The sequence below is a fragment of the Dermacentor variabilis genome, chromosome 3 (assembly GCF_050947875.1).
Source record: "Dermacentor variabilis isolate Ectoservices chromosome 3, ASM5094787v1, whole genome shotgun sequence".
In the NCBI taxonomy this organism is placed as follows: domain Eukaryota; kingdom Metazoa; phylum Arthropoda; class Arachnida; order Ixodida; family Ixodidae; genus Dermacentor; species Dermacentor variabilis.
Window position 1 is genome coordinate 192,175,874 of NC_134570.1, and position 21,709 is coordinate 192,197,582.

At 45.7% G+C, this 21,709-nt stretch overlaps 1 protein-coding gene across 2 annotated transcripts in view; it reads left to right on the forward strand.

Annotated features, from left to right (window-relative positions):
- Window positions 1–21,709, forward strand: part of LOC142576583 (focadhesin) — a 429,785-nt gene that overhangs the window by 242,630 nt on the left and 165,446 nt on the right. For both annotated transcript variants that reach the window (XM_075686768.1, XM_075686769.1), the window contains exons 22-23: window positions 7,355–7,588; window positions 12,237–12,310. In XM_075686768.1, the coding sequence (XP_075542883.1) occupies window positions 7,355–7,588; window positions 12,237–12,310 (308 nt within the window). The remainder of the gene's footprint in view (window positions 1–7,354; window positions 7,589–12,236; window positions 12,311–21,709) is intronic.

Genomic DNA, 21,709 nt, shown 5'->3' on the forward strand with positions numbered 1-21,709 from the left:
GCTCCCTTACTCATCCCCTCAGCTTCCAATGTCAAAGGAACTATCGCATGATTCCGGCTTACTGGAGATGCACAAGGACATGATAAATGCATGTATAATTCACATACTAATGCATGACTGAGATTTATAAGTGAGTATAAGAGAGTTATAAAAAGTATGCGTGTCAGTATATAACAGAGAAATTTATGAACATCGCATAGAATGTAAGGTGCCTGTGACTGATGGTAACAACATGCCTAGAAAGGGATAGAGCAGTCGGGGTGTGCAAACACAACTCAATCTATATTTTAACTTGGCACTGTACTTGAAGTAAACATGCATGGTGAGGCCCTCACAGCTTGCCACGGCTGCTGTCACCAACTGGTTTTGTGGGCCTGCTCAATTATACCGACGTCCCTGCGACACTGCCACCAATTCCATAGGATCAATGTACAGTTAAACCTTGATATAACCAAGTATTTAAATTTCTGTAGCTTGTCCTTAGTACTCCATGTACAGTAGGACCTTGTTCAGGTGTGTTGGAAAAAAAAAGGCGCTAGACAAAACGTACTAACCAGGAAAACGTATGATCCGAAGTAACTAAAAAAATTTGGCCGACTCAACTATTGTTGATATGTTCGTAATGTGAAACATTGCATGGATCGTTGCGGCATGAGACGCATTTCGTTGTTCTCCTATTGCGTGGTATTGTAATAGTGCGATGGAAAACCGTAACGAAATCGAGCTGGTGGGTGATGCCAGATGCCGCCGAAGCAAAACGTGATGCCCACATCGTGCCACCTGCAGCAGGGAACGGCAGTGCGTCTGGATTATCGCCTGCTAAATGCTTGCAGTACGCTACCAGTGGCACTACGCACCTGTAAAACAGATAGGTGAAGGTGCCTATCGCAATAGGTTTGGTGACAATAACTGTGAATGCAGCGTGAGACGATTGGGGCAGAGATCTGCTGGTACCGCTATGAGAAACTGTGCACGCCATCATTTTCACATGAGATGGGTGGCTATATACTGATCTCAATCATGTATGCCATCCGCATTTTCTTATTCGAATGGGATCTAGCGGCTGGAAAAATGTACAGGATCGCAGTCTGCAGCAGGGAACAACGGCGCATTTCGGTTACCGCCTATTAAAAGCTTGCTGTACACTTCCAACGGCACCATGCGCTGTGAAACAGATAGGCAGACATACTTATTGCAATAGGATTGGCCGTGATAGCTGTGAATGCTGCATGCAACGATGCCGGAGAAGATTTGCTGTTACAGAAATGAGAAACTGAGTGTGCATGGGCGTTTTCAGGTGAGACAAGCGAGAAAGTATTGCGGTGAAGCTGCTGCATCAGGCAGCTATATACTGTTCTCGACGGCACGCGCCTCGCAAATTTTCTTGTTTACACGGTATCTAGTGATCGGAAAACGTATCATGCGATAGCAATTTGGCAATGTAATGAACATTGGTGCCAAAAAATCATGTTTTCTTGGAGCATAGGAACTGATAAAATATGAATGCAACTCTATAAGGTCATTTTTTTAGTTCTCGATTGCGCATGTTGGTGCTGGGAAAGTGTATGTAATAGGAACGTATTAATGAGGTTCTACTGTATTATGATTCGTTGAGAAGTGTCAGTGAGAGAACCATAGAGCAACATGAAAAACTCCCAATACAGCTTTCTGCTGCTCAATACGTGCTACATAAAAGTGTTTTTTCCGAGTGTGAAAGAAGCCTGTGAATACACGCAAAGGGCTTCGAGTGGACAGTCGCACGGCAGTTTTGTGAATATTCGTGGGCTACTTTTACGCTCGGAAAAATACTTTTATCTAGAACGTGTTGAGCAGCAGAAAGCTGTATCGGGAGTTTTTCATGTTACTCTACAATTCTCTCATTTATACTTTTAATCCAATTATTTTATTGTGGAAGTTGAATAAATAATTATTATAAATTATGTAATTATGCAGAATACAAAAAATAATCTGAGTATCTCAAGCGATGGTAAATAACGTTGCCTTGGTTCTGTCCAGCTATGTGGCATTTGCATACCTTTAAATAGTGGTGCATGATTGTAGGGACAGGACCCTGTGTAATGAACTCTTAGAAGCAGCTCAACATTTTGCAAGCAGCCATTGCAATACAACAAATTCCACCATAAACTTAGCAACAATAGTCATATTTCTGTGGAAAATCTGTTTGTGAAGCTAAATGTGTGTCGATCAAATGCAGCTTTTGCAAAATGTTTCTGAAAGAAGTGTTTCAAAATGTAATGTTTCCACTATGGCAACATTTCCCAAATGTCCGGCTAGAACTCTGTATTACTTAAATTTTATATTTAACAGAAATGAGGGGCATCTTAAGTGCAATGTGTCGTAAAATTTCGAAGTTAGCTGGTTTAATTAGGAGCGTTACAAAATACTCACAAACCCTTGTTTTGATGGCATTCCTGTGCATGATGCGACGTTTGCCTGCTGTCATTGATGAGTCAAAGGATATACCTTGTTTATATTTGGTGAAAGTAAGGGCCAGGTAATGGGTGGTGTGTAGACAAACTTCAAAGTGAGTGGGTTTATTACAGGTTTTCCAATAAATTGTGTATGCAACTGCTTCAGAATGTTATGAGTGTTTTACAAGCAAGCAGAATTTAACCCGTTTACCTGGCAGAGCAACAAATAGCTGTGAGAGTAAATTTAGCGACAAAGGGAGGAAGACTATGAAGGCCATGGCAAACCTTTGTGCAAAGTTAAGTGCATGTGAAATGAATGCTGCCTTTGCTAAAAAAATAAAGTATTTGAAAGTGCCATTATCAGCTGTGCTTCCCAATATACCGAGATAAGTACTTTAAATAAAGTTTTTTACTGGAAATTTATGGAAATCATGTTCAGTGCAATGTATGACAAAACTAACTTTCCTGGCCAGATTAAAAATTGATTCACGTGGCGAATTAGGTGTTTTAGTACATATTTGGAAAAGTGGCAGTACAAAAAGACATGGATGGAGACGAGATGGAAAGGATGAGCTCTGATTATAGAAGATTAGAAGTTTTGGAAATAATTGCTGTGCTCTCTTGTTTTCTCGCTTATTTATCCTTTATATGAGGTTGGTGGTAGATTTCTACAGTGTCCTCAATGAACTACAAGAGGCATATTATTTATATTTGTTTAAAATTATTAACAGGTTATAGATAATGTGTGCACAAAGTTTAAATTGTGTGGAAAAATTACAGGCTTTAGCAGCAACTTATGTATGCAAGCTAGCTGGAACATTATAACTCTGTTTTGGAAACACTGCAGGATTTAACATTTTGCCTTTTAGGAACTGCGAACTCCAACAATATCACATCTAGTGAAAATGGCAGAAGTATTATGGTCAATATTCTCCCAAAGTAAAATGTGTGCAGACGAATCTCTGCATTTGTAAAATTTCTTTACCAAGTCCCCAAATGGGTTATATGCTGGAAGGTTTCAAATGGACCAATCATATAGGGGCAACATTTCAAAGTTTGTGATTTAATCACGGGCAGCTGAATTTCTTATTGTAAGTTCTTGAAAGAAACAGCTCCCTGGAATTTGTATTGTGATTCTGCAGGGTCTTGCAAGTCTTCAGTGTTTCTATCTATTTAACGTCCTAGGCCGTAATGTCTACTAACTTGTCATTTGAGCTTCGTCATTTGACTCTCGCCTCGTGCATGCCACCTGTGCTCGAGCCAGGTGGCATGCGCAAAAAGATCCAAGCACCTTGGCAGTGGAACTCTGGGCAGCGGTTGCCTCTGTGTGAACTGCGATGAAGTTTTCCACGAGAGTTGACCACAGCTTGAGAAGTGTGTCAGCTCGAACTTTGCGTTCCTTTGGGGTATACACAACTCGGTGTACTAGTGGGTGCATAGGAAGAGGGACGTGTTTCCAATGATTGGGCAGCTAGGCCAGCCCACACCCTCTCAGGCTTCTCAGCATGTTTGAGCTCCACAGTGTGCGCCTGCTCAAACACATCAAGAGACTCGAGGAGCCAGTTGAGGCAAGCTGCCACAGAGTCGACGGCATAGCCAGCTACCCGCAAATTGCTTTGCATAACAATCCACAGCATATGGGATTTACTGTATTTACTCGATTCTAACACACCTTCGGTTGTAACGCGCATCCGTTTGCCGTGACCTAAAGGAAAGTCCTTTACAGTACCGCGCGTCTAATACCCGTGTCACACGGACAACTCGGATCTCCTTCAAGCTTCTTTCCCTTAAAGGACCGAAAGGGAGTTTCACCTCAAAGGAGTTAGCTCCGTGTCACACGGCCCATAAGCGAGCTTTTGAAAGCTGTCGCTGGGGGCCCATTAGGTGCTGCTCACCTCGTACGCAGTCATGAAAGAAACATGTTATCTATTGCTAGAAAGTCTTGGGAAAGACGTGAATGACTCATTCCGCATGCGCGAGACCTGCGATCGCGTTGACCAAAACAACAAAAAATGGCGCAGTCAGGGCAAACGCAGCAGCCATTCCGAGAACGCCCGGTTCGAGAGTCGAATGTAGCTGTTCAACTCAAATATCTTTGTCAGTGTTCAAATACTATATTATAAGCAATAAAAACAGTTATAATTGCTGGTAAAAGTGAAATTAATAAAAATGACGGTGATTTCTTTACTCGAAATTCAAGCAAGCTGGGAACAAGAGTACTCCCTTCAGTCAGCAAGGGAGATCTTCCATCTCCTTTCGCTAGGAACTTCCTTAAACTTCCTTTGCTAATGGTCTGCCATGTGACACGGCGTGCATCTCCCTCGAGATAAAGGCGTCCTTGGTTGAAGGGAGTTAAAAGGACTTTAGTTGCGTCCGTGTGACAGGGGTATAATTCTTTCATACAGAAATACAACTTTCTCTCATTAAAAAAAAAAAAAAAGATTTACTCGCAATGCGCTGAAGTTGCGATAAATAAAAAAGTAGCAGTATCAAGGCAAAAGGTGGAGCATTGATTACAATAGCAAATTAGTAGACAGCTATACGAAAAGTAAGGCTAGTAGTTTTATCAGCCGTATAAACTTTTAAACATTTGCTTACTAACTAAATTAGCAAGCATGATGTCACGTGCACACAAGCATGAGCACGTCTCATTTAATGACCATGGACCGTTGAAACTTTTTAACTGCTGGAGTGAGGAAGTGTGGTAGCAGGAGCGAGGGACTTGACCTTTGTGCTGCCTCTTGCTTCAATGCGAACTATGCGATGGGGAACACAGCGTGGTGCGCCTAGATGCTTAGACTCTTGTCTCCGCTGCAGATCGATTTCAAGATGGGGGTCAAGCGGCCATGCTGTACGTAGCAGCCGCCAGTCAACAGTGCCTCTCCTGTTTGCGCCAGTCCTGCACTCGAGTTTTGGGAACTCCGAATGCCCGTGATGCGGCCCGATTTCCGTCCGTCTTTGCATACGTTATCGCTTTCCTTTTAATTGGGGCATTGTGATGAACTCGGCATGGCTTTGCAGTCGGCACTTCCATGCTGATAGAGCAAATGCAAAAAACGGGAAGACAGACGTTGCACTAACCTAAGCCAAAGGAAGCATTGCCTAAGCACACATACTACAGCACATGGAGAAAACTACGGCAGCCAGGCTCAAAGCGCGTACAATGCAGCCATTCTGAAATGCCGATGGCGATATGTTAACGCAGATTTAAGGTCGTACTCAATTCTAACGCGCACACAATTTTTGAACCCATTTTATCGGAAAACAAGTGCGCATTAGATTCAAGTAAATACGGTACACCTTTCTTTTTTCTTGATTTGATTAAAAATCTATTATTTGGTATTTGGACGCCCCTACAAAAAAGGCATTTGTCCAGCACTTGTCCTGTACAGTAAACCCTCCTTAACTCAAACTCTGATAGCTCGAAACATCGGGTAAGTCAAAATTTTTACCTGGTTCTGTCAGCTCCATGTATTTTTCACCTCTTGAAATGTTTTTGCGCTGTGCTCCGGATATCTCGAAATTTCAGCTGTGAAAATGTTGAGAAAAAGTGTCACCACCCAAAGGTCTCCGTACTTTGTGCGCAGTTGTGCAATCGCCGAAAAGTGATAAACGTGAGTTTGTAGCAAATTCCGCTTGACTCTATGCCACTCTGATCCTCCACTGTTCATAGCTGGCTGGGATCTCATTGATAATATGGGCAAAGTATTGCTCTGACCCCTGACGAAGTGTGATAAACACGAGAAGGTGCACGTGACCTCTGCAGTGATGCCTTTTTTGATGCCGTTTCTTGTTGTGCTGCATTAGTGGCCATAGCAACACCCTACCCACGATATTAATGGGATGAGCCAGCCGAGAGCAGTCAATCAAAGAGCAGCACATAACCAAGCGAGGATGGCATACTAACAAATTCGCGGCCTTGGAGCGTAATTCCTGTTTGATTATTTTTTGGGATGTGAGCACTTCCACGATATTTCGCGTGACTAAGCTTTGGACACGTTGCACATATGCTACATTATTTGCTTGGCTCTGTGCTGTGATCGCTGTTGCCCGTAGGTGGGTGCTCGATGTGTCAAATGGCGAGTTGCACAATATATATCACAAAAGTAATCTACCAAAAATGCTGCTCCTAGTATATTGAGCTTTTGTGAGAAATTTAGCAGGTACTGGCACTTATTTCAACATGCTCTGTGAGGTCTATCTGCAGCTAGGGAATTATATTTTCATGAATTCGCTTATCTTGAAACTATGCCTATCTCAAGATTTTCCCAGGTTTATACAAATGAGTTAACTTCTAGCGACCAGCACATACAAATATCCGAAAAAAATGTTTAATTTCAAAATGTGCGAAACACATAGAGAATAAGGATAATTAATGAAAAAAAAAAAGAAATTTGTAGAATCTTTTTAGCAATAGGCAGGAAACTCCAGGCAGAAAACCGGAAGTGGATTTCACCCCAAGCCACCTATGGCTTGTTTGAAATTGGTACTGTCAGATTTTGTCATAGGTGAACCATAGGTGTACATCTCATTTGCTTTATATCACATGTGTGACACCACTGTGGGCAGAGATCTTGCATCGGTCTCCTCTAGTTGTGCTTTCAAAAAACAAGTCACAAGCTGAATTTATTCCCCGTCCTGTGTTCCTGCTCTAAACCAACAGATGATGCTTGCTGCCTGTCCTTCAGTGTTTGCGAAAGATGTTTAGCCAGAAACTTCGCACTCAATACCACAATTCAGTAAGCAGATTTAAATTTTTTTTTCTGGTATGTTGCCTGTAGGCAACAATCGTCAATAAAGGGTTAATGGGGTTTTACTGTATATCCTGCTTCACCTCTGACCTTGTCTTAGTCTTATTTTCTTTGTGCGGGTTTGTAATTATTCTTATGCGTGGTCCTCTTGGTTGTGTGCCATTGTTGCAGGCATCGAGCGGAATGCTGGTTCGTGGCTGCGCATGCGTGGCTGTGGGTGGGCTGCTGGGGCTGCTGCATCGTCGTGACCCCCAGTGTGTGGTGCCGCTGGTCGAGGCACTGGCTGATCGGCTGCTGGCAGCCGAGGGGGGCCCCACTGGACAGGTCCTGACCGGTGCTGGACTGGCTGCTTGCGTTGCGGCCACAGTGCGCCTTGGGCTGATGGATGCCACGTCAGATGCTGGTGTGAGTGTCCTTTCCTACGACTGTGCGTGAACACCGCATGGGCCATATCTACATGAATGTAATGCGAGTCTCTGTACAGGCGAACCCACTCATAACAATCTTTCTGTTATAATGAGTCATTTTAGCGAAATTTTCTACCCTTCCTGTTGAAACTGCATCCAGACTTCCTAGACTTCATGTCTAGGAAAACTATTTGAAATGGTCATACTAACTAGATTAACTAACCACCTAGAAGAAAATGACTACAGTAGAACCCCGCTGTTACGTTCCTCACTGCTGCGTTTTCCCGGCTGCTACGTCGTTTTCATCCGGTCCCGGCATAGCTTCCATAGGATTCAATGTATAAGGAACCCCGCTGTTACGTCGTAGCTGTGAAAACGTTCCCGCATGATACGTCGCAACTTAGCACCCCGAACCCGCCTGGGCTGAAGTAGGCAACGCGCTCCAACCGCCATTTTGGCTTTTGACGAGTTTTGGCTGGGCTTGGCCGGGCTTGGCTATGGAACTGGCTGCAAAAAGCCGCACGCCAGTTCGAGAGGCCGCACTAAGTGGCCATTCGTGAAAAATGCTCTCACTATCATCACTGTGATTAGGGTCACCGCATGGTTGTTGGACGGGTCGACTCACGGAGGAAGGAAACTCGGGAGAGGCCCTCGCGTCACTCTTTGTGAAGCAAAAGTGAAACCGGAAGTTGGCGTTGCTCGTGGCGTTGCTCCGCCTACCGGGACAGCTCTCCTCTCTTGTTTACATTTCTCCCACGCCGCGCCGCGCGCAACCGGGCTGCTCGGACGCGCGCGCTCCGCAGCAATACTAAACAGTCGTTAGCGGGTTAGCATGATTACGCCAAAGAGGGCAAAATTTCCCGCGGATATTCCTTCGTCCGTTGCCATTGCCGTGGCGCGGTGACGACGAGGAGCACGAGCCGCATGATGCCGGGCAGTGGCCAAATCCTAGCTTTGGAGAAGCCGTCGCGGCTCTGGACCTCCTCTGCAGATACGTCGCACCTCACAGCGACGCTGACAGCAATTCGGCCTTCCAGGCTATTGAGAAACGTGTGGCGATTTCTACCGAGCGAAAGAAACGGCAAGCCATCATTCTAGGCTTTTTTAAGTCCTAAGCGCACTCTGTGGAAATAAATTGTCTATAGTTGAAGCTGCCCTTTTTTTCATTCATTTTCGGAGCTTTCCTCACTGTTGCGTTTTCCCGGCTGTTACGTTTTTTTCCCCCGGTCCGGTGAAAAACGTATGAACGGGGTTCCACTGTACCTATCTGAGAGCATGTACGGTTTTAGGCAGAATTTATTCACACAAGCCATATTCCTAAGACTGCATGACGAGGTGATCAACAACATCCCAACAAGCGCCGAACACGTAGTGGTGGCACTAGATTTGAAAAGTGCCTTTGATACCATGGCACACAACCTAATTCTACAAGAACTAAGCAATACGGCATGTGGAGAAAAAACCTACAACTACATTTGCTCCTTCCCAACGGGCCGAAAAGCCACAATAGGGCTAGGAGAAGTCCGATCTGAAACTCTTGGGATGCCCAATCGTGGAAGTCCGCAAGGATCAATACTATTCCCTTTGCTCTTCAATGTGGACATGAACAGGCTAGCTAAACAACTGGAACAAATACTGAACCTGAAATTTGCCCTTTATGCAGATGACATCATGCTTTGGGTAACAGAAGGATCCCTGGGGCACAAAAAAAGCGTGCTGCAGGAGGCGATACAAACAGTACACCTTTTTGTAGTAAAGGGCGTAATAGCTTGTGCGCCGAAGAAATCTGAATTTATCAGAATTCACGGCAGAGAGTACTGCAAACCACCATTCTCGCTCCGGCTTGATGGAGAAGAGCTCAGAGAGGCACAAACAATGCACGTACTTGGTATTCGGCTTCAAAGTAACAGACGCACAGATAAAACAATCAGAACGCTCCGAACGACAGTCAAACAAATCTCTAGACTTATACGAAGATTGACGAAGCATCGTAGCAGCTTTAGCGAAGTCGAAACTTTCAGACTTGTTCACAACTTTGTCATCAGCCGCCTTACATACAGCCCCCCTTACCAGGAGTTGTGTAAAACGGAACTGGAGCAGACAGATGCCCTTGTACGAACGGCCTACAAAGCCATCATCGGACTCCCTATGGGCACCTCCAAGGTGAAACTAAATGCATTGGGAGTATACAACACCTTTCGAGAACTAAAAGCAGCGGTATTCATATCGCTAAGAGAGCGCCTAAACTTATCTCCAACAAGTAGAAAGCGGCTAGAGACATTGGGCTACCCCGTATGACCACACTACTGTGAGGAAGACTTAGTGGCTCTACCTCGAACGATGCGCGGAAACCTCATAATGTCCCAATTCCCAAAAACGTGAGCCTCTTTTACTACTAGGGCTGCCACAAGGCTCGGGCACACCAACTTAAAAAAAGATTTGGAAATTCTGCTGATGCACTGTACTCGGATGCAGCTCCGGGCCCAGGTGGCTATATAATAATGGCCACAAGCCCGACAGACGAACCAAAATTCCACATTGCTGCCACAATTAGGACTAAATCCATAGCCACGGCGGATACAGCCGCAGTCGCAATGGCAATTATGACTAAAGACGCAGCCAGCCAGCCATCTGTGATCCTCACGGACTGACAGGTGGCTTGTCACCTGTTCATGCATGGCAGATGTACCGGCCTGTGCCCTACGCATACTAGGTCACACGCTTCAGGAAACGCACAGTGTCATCTGGGGTTGAGGACAATGAAAGGGCAGAGCTCTAGCTCGAGAATTGGCTTGCTGAGTGAGAGTGCAGCCTGAGACACCCCGATCGGATCCTTTGACGTCTCCACGCAACATCCTTGAGCACCCGCATCTGGAACGCAGAACATATGCGGGGTCCCACCCGAGTCTGAGTGGAGCAGATTCATTCAAACAAACACCTACCTGCACCTCGGACTGTGGCATGCCATCTGGCCTACGGCCTATCCCGGCCACTGCCCGTGGTGTGGGGGGAAGCCAACTCTTGCCCATGTAACGTGGGAATGCACGAGCAGGCCCCCAAAATTGAATTCCCCCCTGTTGGGATCCAAAATCACCAATAGGGAGCAGTGGGAAACCATCCTCACCAATGCTGACCTGGAGACCCAGAGAGTCTCCTCCACCAGGCCCGGCGAGTAGCTCTGGCCCATGGAGTCTCGGCATAGAGACCCACCCACCCGCTCCCAACACCCCTTTCCTTTTCACTCATTAAAATGTTATTCTCCCTCTCTTGTTTACATGGGATCTAGCAGCTGGAAAACATTTCATACAGTCGCGGTATGGTGACATAGTGAACGTTCGACACCGCTGAAAAATGAGGATAACTCTTTTGGATCATTTTTTATGCTCTCGATTGCGAACGTTGGCACTGGGAAAACGTACGTAGCAGGAATTTATCAAGAAGGTTGTACTGCATTTGGTTTTGTGTTTGCAGACAATTTCCGGCCTATTTCCTCTGAAGAAGGGTGCGTGTTAGATTCTGGTAAATACAGTAGCTAAACCAAGAAAAGTGCAATAAAGCGCAACCTACAGACAGCACATAATGAGGAACTTTGATGGGAAGCGTGGAAGTTGAAATCACATCCAAAGAAGGAAAGGAGCTGTCAATGCTGAACCATCAACCATTTCCAGTGGCATCCCAGCACAGCTTCTTGGAAGAGTGGTTGGTACCTGAGAGACTGGTCAAACAGGAGTACTTCTGTTCGTAACATGTTCAAGTTTCACACCTTTAGGTGCTGGCAAATGAAGTTGTCGAGTCCAGAAATTCTCGATACAGCTGTTGCAGTCACACGTGAGATGAAATAGTCAAAGTTGCTAGCATTATCGGCCTTACATTGTGCGTGACCAACAAAAATAGATTCAGAATTTCGGCCACAACTATGAGTTCTTTTCAAGCTTAAACCTGCCTTTCTTATTTTCAAGCTTGAACAACATTTTTGTCAGTTGAGAAAGTTGTTCAAGGGGGCAGGGCATTGGTGGTGCTTCATTGAAACCTTGTTGGCATGAGCATTTGTCACCTTGCTCTTAAATTCATGACACATCAAATGTGATGTTATCGAGCTGTTGTACTTTGACATCTCTACCTGTCCAATTACCTCTACAGCTGCTGGCTTGTCATGTCAGGACCGGTCTTAATTGAGTATGTTGTCATAAGTGGAGGCTGTGCCACCATCATCATAGTTTTGTCTGAAGCGGAAGGCTTCATCACCAAGGCAGCTGGAGACCATCTTCAAAAGTGGGACTTGGCTATGTGTGTTGGGACAGCCTGGTGGATCACGTAATGGACCATACTATTGGAAACGGTCGGTGGAGAACCAGATGGATATGTCAGGGTTATGGTGACACTTAATTGGTATTGTGGCCACTGCCTGAGGTAAATTCAAAGGAACTAGCAGCAGATGAAATGATGATTGTGCTTCTATTATGTGTCAAAGGAGTTTCAGGAACCTGCGGCCTGATACCTTAGAATGATTACTTGAGGACATAATTTTCTACTGATTATGGTTTTAGGTAAATTTGTGACCTGCAGTGATCGCTTATTATGAGTGAGACACCTAGGTGCACTAGCCTGTGTTGCTACTAATGCATGTGATGGACATTCTTATCCAGGTGCGTGGTGTGGTGCTCCGTGTGATCAAGCAGCTGCTGTCCACCTGCCTAGTGAATACACACAGTGAGCCAAAGTGAGTCGTCATTTTCTAAAGTATTTACGCACATCTATTTAATGCGATTAGCATTCTTAGAACACTTCAAGCACTTTGCGGGGCCTGTCTGTCTCTAACTGTTTTTTCATCAGCTTGTGCCGCTGGTAGTTCATGATCTAATGAATAAAGAATCAGGCTACTGTTCTGATAGAACCGGGTTCGAAACTAACCGCCAGGCTAGCTTGGGTCATGGGTATGTGACATTGGGTAACGTGCAAGACTTGAATTACCCTGTCTCATTCCAAGTTGTGTTTCTGGATATGGATCTTTGGGCATTTGCCACACTTGAATGCAACTCTTTACTCAATCCCCGCAGGGGCGTCTGCGTCAGCACGCGTTTGGTGTGTTGCGACACCACGGACCCGAGCACACGAGGGTTGGACCCTCCTGCATGTAGCCGTGCGCGGCTTAGCCGTGTCTGGGGAAAAGGGGATTCTGGGGGTTGAGCTGATGCTGGGTGTTTGGACCTTTAAGGCTCCCCGGCGGAGGCAACACACCTCTTCGGCCTCGGCTTCACATAGACGGCACCCCCGGACTGACCCACCCGGGGGAAATCGGCAGTCGCCTTTTCCTGTCCACCTCTTCAACCTTTTTCTTTCCTATCTTCTTTCTTTTACTGTCCTTTCATCTCTTTTCTTCCATCGCTTCCTAACTTTCCTAGGCGGCTAGGGTTAACATTGTGTATGTGCCCTCCCTTGGGTATAATATATTAGGTTATAGTGGCAATGTACGGTTGGCGCCAGCAGCCTTACCTGTTAAGTGCTGCAGCGTCCCCATGTTGGGCTCTGTGGTGGGTGGCCATCATTGCTGCCTAAAAGAAACTGAAATACTATGGGAACACCGGCATTTCCCCGCCTACTTGATCGTCGCCCTCAGAAGAGGGGGCACACCGAAGACCTGAGCACATGTTTCACCCGCACTAAAGAGACCTACCCAAAATACCACGTAGTACACAGTGAGAACCCTGAAAACAAGCCAGACTAATTTAACCATTCATAGTTTCAATATCTTTGACCGAAGCCTTAGGGTCAGGTTATAAGGTGACGAAAATGGCAAGCGGAGATCTTCTTCTTGAGATCCCACAGAAAAATCAATATGAAAAGCTAGGCAGTCTGGTGACCTTTGGTAACATACCAGTTTCTGTTACACCACACCGATCAATGAACAGCTCACGCGGAGTCCTGTCAGAGGCAGACCTTCAGGATTTGGCAGAAGCTGAACTCCTGGAAGGGTGGAAAAATCAAAATGTTACCGATATAAAGCGTATTATCATTAGACGGGACAATAAGGAAATTCCAACCAAGCATCTTATCGTAACATTTGCATCTAGCATACTACCAGAAACCATCGAAACAGGATATATCAGGTTAACTGTGCGACCATATATCCCCAACCCTAGACGGTGCTTCAAATGTCAGAGGTTTGGCCATGGCTCGCAGAGCTGCCGTGGTCAAATAACTTGTGCAAAGTGTGGAGTACAGGGCCACTCTTCCGACAACTGCAGTGGCACACCTCACTGTGTGAACTGCAGTGGAGACCATTCAGCCTACTCACGCTCCTGTCCGAACTGGAAAAAAGAAAAGGACATAATCACCCTCAAAGTCAAAGAAAATATTTCATTTAAGGAAGCCCGTAAGAGGTGCTCACCATTCCACAGCACACCTTATGCTGAAGCGGCGCGTCGGGGTGCAGCGTCGCAGCGGCCAATGCCAAGTACCCAGCCCGCGTGCACCGAGCAGGCACCTTTGGCTCCTGCCCCCAGGGTGGAAGTAGGTAAGCCTACTCCATCCAACCAGCAACCAGGCCAGGCTACCCTTGGGTTGTCGGCCCCACAAGAGTTATCTGCGGCAACCTGCGCTACATGCAGCGATCCCGCAGGACCGATAGCGGCCACGAAGGTAGGCGCAGCCGAGGCTGCCTCGACCTCCCCGGCACCTCCCAGCACTGGCAACAGCCGGCGCAGCCAAATTCCACAGGGAGCCCCATCGACCTCCGGGCTGGTGGGTGCAGGGGTCTTGCCTTCCGAAGTGAGACTCTCCCGAAAAACTTCTTGCTCGCAAGAGAGCGTGTCCGGCACCTCACAAGAGGCAATGGACACAACACCTATCCCCACGGCGCACCAAGCGTCTAAGGAGCGGCGAGGCTCCCTCGAACGCTCCAGAAAAGGCAGAACCCCGGTTACAGGGCCTCGAAAGAGCTCTGTAATCTAATGCATCACTTCTGTTTCCGTACACACAGCACATATTTACTTCCAATATGAATACACAAATCATTCAATGGAACGTCAGAGGTCTCTTTAGAAACCTTGATGATGTACAAGAACTCATCCACCAGCACAATCCAAAAGTGCTGTGTTTACAGGAAACACACTTAAAACCAAAACACACAAATTTTCTTCGACAGCACGTTACTTTTCGCAAAGATCGCAATGATGCTATCGCATCATCGGGTGGTGTTGCCATTGTAATTCAAAAAAGCATAGCGTGTCAACGTTTGCAGCTACGAACGGCCCTCGAAGCAGTGGTGGTCCGAGTTGTCCTGCTAAACAAACTCATCACTATTTGTTCGCTTTACATACCCCCACATTACAAACTAAACAATCCTGAATTTCAGTCCTTCATATATGAATTGCCAGAACCTTATGTTGTTCTTGGCGATTTCAATGCACACAAAACCTTGTGGGGAGACTCTCGTATCGATGCGTGAGGTCGCATCGTTGAACAGTTCCTTTTTTCTTCTGGAGCGTGCCTTCTAAATAAGAAAGAACCCACATATTACTCTCTTGCAAACAGAACCTTTTCATCAATAGATCTTAGTATAGTTTCCGCGTCTATACTGCCCGAACTCGAATGGGAAGTTACGAGCAATCCTTGCGGGAGCGATCACTTCCCCGTACTGCTAAGAACATCCAAAGAAAATGAATTTCCTCCACAAGCTCCTAGGTGGAAAATAGATACAGCCGACTGGGAGAAATTTTGAACTCTCACTAGCATCTCATGGGCTGATATGTCTTCTTTAGAAACTGATGCTGCTCTGGTGTATTTTACAGCGTTCATAATAGATGCCGCATCTAAATGCATATCTGAAGGAACTGGCTTGGCATGCAGACGGCGCGTCCCGTGGTGGAACGATGAATGTAGAATCGCACGTAGAAATCAGAACAAAACGTGGGGTTTGCTACGCGCTTCGCCCACTGCAGAGAATCTTGTAAACTTTAAAAAAGTAAAGTCACAAGGCAGGAGAACCCGCAGGCAGGCCAGAAGAGAAAGTTGGCAGAACTTTTTATCGAGTATTAACTCGTTTACAGATGAGGCCAAAGTCTGGAACAGGGTAAATAGAATTAGAGGTCGACCAGCGTATTCACTCCCACTGGTAAATACACAGGGCGACACACTGCAAGATCAGGCAGACTCACTTGGGGAGCACTTTCAGAGCGTGTCGAGTTCCACCAATTATTCAAAACCCTTTCGCAAATACAAACAAATAGAAGAATGCAAGCCACTCATAAGAAAGTGTCAGCAGAATGAACCGTTCAACCGTCCTTTTAGTATTGCAGAGTTGAGAGCTGCCTTGAGCGCATGCAAGAGCTCTGCACCGGGATCCAATAGAATCATGCATGAAATGCTCAAAAACTTACACAATGACACGCAAGTTACACTACTTACACTTTTCAACACCATCTGGGACGCAGGGTACCTTCCAACGGCATGGAAAGAAGCCATTGTGGTCCCTGTTTTGAAACAAGGGAAAGACCCTTCTTCAGTGGCAAGTTACCGCCCGATAGCCCTCACAAGTTGCATGTGTAAGGTATTTGAAAAAATGATAAATCGACGACTCATCCATTTCCTTGAACAAAACAAAATGCTTGATCCCTATCAGTGTGGCTTCCGAGAAGGGCGCTGCACAACCGAACATCTTGTACGTATTGAAGGACATATTCGTGACGCGTTTGTACACAAACAGTTTTTCTTATCGATATTCCTCGATATGGAGAAGGCGTACGATACAACCTGGCACTACGGAATCTTGAGAGATTTGTCAGAAATGAGCATTCATGGTAATATGCTGAACGTAAGAAAAAGCTACTTGTCCAATCGCACCTTCCGGGTAAAAGTCGGCAATGTGCTGTCACGCCCTTTTACACAAGAAACTGGTGTACCCCAGGGTGGCGTGCTCAGTTGCACACTCTTTATTGTTAAGATGACAACACTTCGTGCTTCCTTACCACCGGCCATTTTGTATTCCGTCTATGTGGACGACATTCAAATAGGTTTCAAATCCTGTAACCTCGCAGTGTGTGAGAGACAGGTACAGCATGGTTTGAACAAGGTGTCAGGGTGGGCAGAGAAAAATGGATTCAAAATCAATCCTCATAAGAGTTCTTATGTTTTGTTTACAAGGAAGAGAGGCCTGGTTCCGGATCCTTGCTTAGAAATGTGTGGACAACAGATACCTGTAAACAAAGAGCACAAATTTCTAGGTGTTATACTCGACAATAGACTCACTTTCGTCCCACACATTAAACATCTTAAAGAAAAGTGTCTGAAAACAATGAACCTAATGAAACTTCTATCCCAGACTACATGGGTAGTGACAGGAAGTGCCTAATGAATCTCTATAAGAGCCTCATCCGGTCACGATTAGATTACGGTGCCGTGGTATATAACTCTGCCGCCCCGAGCGCGCTAAAGATGCTAGACCCTGTTCACCATCTAGGTATCCGTTTAACCACGAGCGCTTTCAGAACAAGCCCGATTGAAAGCTTATATGCCGAATCGAATGAATGGTCTCTCCACCTACTGAGATCATACATCAGCTTTACATATCTCCTTAAAGTACGCTCTAATCCTGAGCATCCATGTTTTGATACCGTTACCGATATGACGTGCGCTACACTTTTCAGTAATTGTCCCTCCATAAGACAGCCTTTCTCACTGCGTGTGAAGGAGCTTAGCGATGAAATGCATATCCCACTCCTCAAGCATCGCTTAATGCACCTAACCAAGCTCTTACCTCCTTGGGAGTGGCAGGTGATACAATGTGACATATCCTTTATAAAAGTTACAAAGCACGCTCCTGAGGCCGAAATCAGAATGCATTTCCTAGAACTTCAGTACAAACACTCCTGCGCAGAGTTCTACACATATGCTCCGAAGTCAAATGCCGGGGTATCCTATGCAGCCGTCGGCCCATCCCTCTCGGAATCCGATGTACTGCATCCGGAAACAAGCATCTTTATGGCCGAGGCCTACGCATTACTCTCTGCTGTGAAGCACATAAGAAGATCAAAACTTCCAAAAGCAGCGATCTATACAGACTCTCTAAGTGTCGTGAAGGCCTTAATGTCACTCTACAAACATAAAAATCCCGTATTCAATGAACTGTATTCGGTATTGTGTAAAGCGTACTCATCTAACCAGAATATCATAATATGCTGGGTCCCTGGCCATAGGGGAATCGAAGGTAACATTCTCGTGGACAAGATGGCCACGTCGATCACATTAAAAGCTGTTAACCCTACCGCTGATGTGCCTGTCACAGATCTGAGGCCTTTCCTACGAAATAAACTGCGAAATCACTGGCAGTGCACTTGGGACGTGCAAACAAATAACAAACTGCACGTTATAAAGCCCCAGTTAGGTTTTTGGCCCTCCCCAACAAGATCTCGGCGAACAGATGTCCTATTCTGTCGCCTCAGAATAGGACACACATTTGGCACCCATAATTATCTGCTTACTGGAAGTGAACCTCCAACCTGTGGTAGATGCGGGGAGAGGCTGACCGAGCTCCACGTCCTTCTGGAGTGTCGGGAAGCCGAATCTGAAAGAATGAGACATTTTTCCGTAGCATACAGGCAGCACATTCCTCTTCATCCTGTAATGTTCCTCGGTCCAGAACCGTTTTTTAATACAGACACAGTCCTAGGTTTCCTAAGAGATGTGGTCTTACATGTTATTAGTCCCATGCATTTGTAGCGCTTCCTCTCTTTTGAGGATGCTGCTGCGATAATTGTTTTGCATAGCACATGCCTCCAGGCCCTTGTGTTTCAAGGGCTCTAAGGAGGCAGTAGTGCTCTAGGATTTCGTATAGTCAGATATATTTTACCTATCGTATCATTCTTTTTAAATGCATCTAAATGTTCATAGTACAAGTCATACGTCATCGCCATAATTTTATTATACAGATTTTATACACTTTAGAGCGTATATTTTAAGGCCCCTTTACAGCCACGTCACACCAATTTCATAGTAATCATAATTACACTGCGAACCCACCACCACAGACATGGCGCTCTTTGGTCATACCTGGCCCTTGCGCCATAAAACCCCATACATCATCATCATCTTTACTCAATACGGTGATGAATGTTCCTTAGACGTTTACCACAAGGAAACCCCCCATTCTTCAAAGCCTATCTAGAAGTTGAAGCTGACTGTTGACAGGTCAACAATAGATCCCTCTTTCTAAAACTGACAACCTGAACTAATTGTTGAAACGGGCCAACATGGAATGCTACCGTGGGAATGGCTTCGACTCTGTATTCCCAGATTGCTGTGTGCTTGTGCCATATACAGGGGCGAAGATGCAACATAGGAGGTGGAGTTTAGCGAAACGGTGCGATATCATGGGAGGAATTTTGTGCCCATTCAACGATTGTGATTGGCCGCGATACAATCATCAGATTCCGCAGTCTAGTCTTGTAGGGAAGACAACAGCATTAATAGCGGAGACCTTGGCGTAGTGAGAGTTGGTGTTGACGTGCCCTGATGTGAACTCGAGACGTTTAATATGCTCCTATATGGAGCGGGCTTCCGTATCTGGAGCCAGTGTAAATAATTTAGAATAAACCCTTTTTCCTTCATTCCTACTACTGGACGTACTTGCCATTGGCCTTGCTGGATTCCTGGCCCAGACGCCACCTCGAGCCGCAATAGGGCACAGCATACCCAGTGGAAAACATGAGAGCAGAGCCCAGCTGAATACTCTCCTTGTAGAAGAAGCGTTTCAGTGGTGGCAGTACTGTATGTTGACCCGCCGTGGTTGCTCAGTGGCTATGGTGTTGGGCTGCTGAGCACGAGGTCGCGGGATCGAATCCCGGCCACGGCGGCCGCATTTCGATGGAGGCGAAATGCGAAAACACCTGTGTGCTTAGATTTACGTGCACGTTAAAGAACCCCAGGTGGTCAAAATTTCCGGAGTCCTCCACTACGGCGTGCCTCATAATCAGAAAGTGGTTTTGGCACGTAAAACCCCAAATATTATTATTAGTACTGTATGTTGATACATTCGTCAATAAGTAGGTGCAGCTGTAATTCTTTTATAGCAGTTGAGATAACCGAGAAGCTCGATTTTTCGTTAGTAATTGGTGATGAAGGATGTGGGAAGTTGGCTTTGATTTCTTTATAAATTGCAATGTAGAAATAATAATGAAAAGGGGAAATAAAAGTGGTAGTATAGGGAACTTGCCATCGGTGGGATGGACCCACAATTTCCACTTGCATGGCTGGGATTGGGGAGGGGGGGGGTGGCAGCTGACGATGACCGCTTTGTCGGTGTCAGGAGTCGCTAGACTGTATGTGCAACAATATAGCACACATTTTTTTAGTCCTATCAAGTTGCGATTGATGACAAAATATGGAGCAGTATAGTTGCCTAGATAACGTTGCGGCCAGTACATATAGAGGTACAGTCACGTTCCATATGAGCTGCAACACGGTGCCCGAGGTAGAAAGGGGCCCCAAGGCTGCATGACAGCATTGAAATATGAAAAATTGGAGGACTAAACACTGTTCTGGTTACTGGTATTTATTGAACCAATTTTTCATACATTGGTGCTGACTATTGGTAGTGTGTTGCAGCTCATATTGAACGCTACTGTACTCTGAAGTGTTTAGGCCCTTTAAGAATAATTGAAGTCAGAGACCTGTCTACACCATGCACAGTGTTTATTGGAACTAGCAAGAAGAGAAGAAGAAAAGGTGTGCACCAAGAACACTGATAAATGGTATACTGTCTACACTTGTTACAACAGACTCGTGCGGGCACGTACCCAGGGGGGGGCCCGGGGGGGCCCGGGCCCCCCCCCGAAAGCAAGTGGCATACCCCCCCCCCCCCTCCCCACCCACGCCACCACTCCTCACACATTCCTAAAGCGCCGCCAGATCAATGTTGAGCCTTTGCAGCTGTTCATCGGTCAGCATTATGCTGCCTTGTTCACTCCTTTTAGATGGCGGTAGTTATCGGCCTCTCTTGTAATGTGAAGGACAGTTTTCTCATAGATTCCGCACCCGCACAGTTAACTCGAGATGCGTTCAGTTGTCACCATCTATTCAACCGTCACGCCCATAGCTGTTGCTTTTGTTAGTTCAACCTTCTTTGTTTAGGCTGATCCTGGGACCAGGAGGGGGATGCGGCTGTTACTCAGCTGGTCTGTACTCTCATGGAACAAGTTGCGGCCAGAGAAAACGCCAATTGCGTTTAACTTTTCCCTTTGCTGGATTATTTCCTTGAGTTACAGCTCGCCGCGACGCTGGCAGATGCCCGGAACCATCTACACGTGATATGGGTTAGATAAGGTGGGAAATAAAATAATGTGAAAGAGAGTCCACCATGAAACCCTGCAATAACCCTTAACCCATAAGCAAGATGACTGTCGCCCGTTACCTCGTCTGCTTTTCCCTAATTGTATAGCACTTCTCGTGCAAAATTGGCAACTGGAAACAAAAATCGCAAGGAGTTGAGAAATTAAGCGATCTACTAAGGGAGAGAGCCAAGGCAACAACCAAACTGCAAGCAAAAGCGAATAATAAAAAAGTTAACCGTTGTTTATGAGAATATTTATGGATCAACATCTTATTTAAAAAGGAAGTAGAGAAAACGCCGCCGGAAGTGGAGAACAATTACTTGTTTTGAATGATGCTTCTACAGTTATCGGTCGAACCGCTACACCTAGCCACTTCTCTGCTGTGCTTATGTGGGTATTTTTCTAACCTTTCGCGGTGAGCGCAGTACGTCTAGAATCGCAGAGTCCTGCGCTCTTCGCGGTTGTATGGGACTGGCGGCCGCACAGCGTTACGCAATTCGCGGAACTGTCAAAACTGATCAACAAGGCGAAAATAACTGATATTTGAAACTATAACATGAGAAAGACTGAAGAAGCTGTAAAAAATGAACGCAGCCTGAAATCAGTAAAAAAGAAACCTGGCATAGGACAAACCATGATGTATGCACTAAAAGATAAGAAGGATAATATCAGCAATCTCGAAGTTATAGTAAAAGCAGCGGAAAAATTTTAAGCTGACCTGTATACAGTACCCAGGGGAGTCACGATACCTCACTTAGAAACAGTAATGAACAGGATACAGAAACTCTTCTATA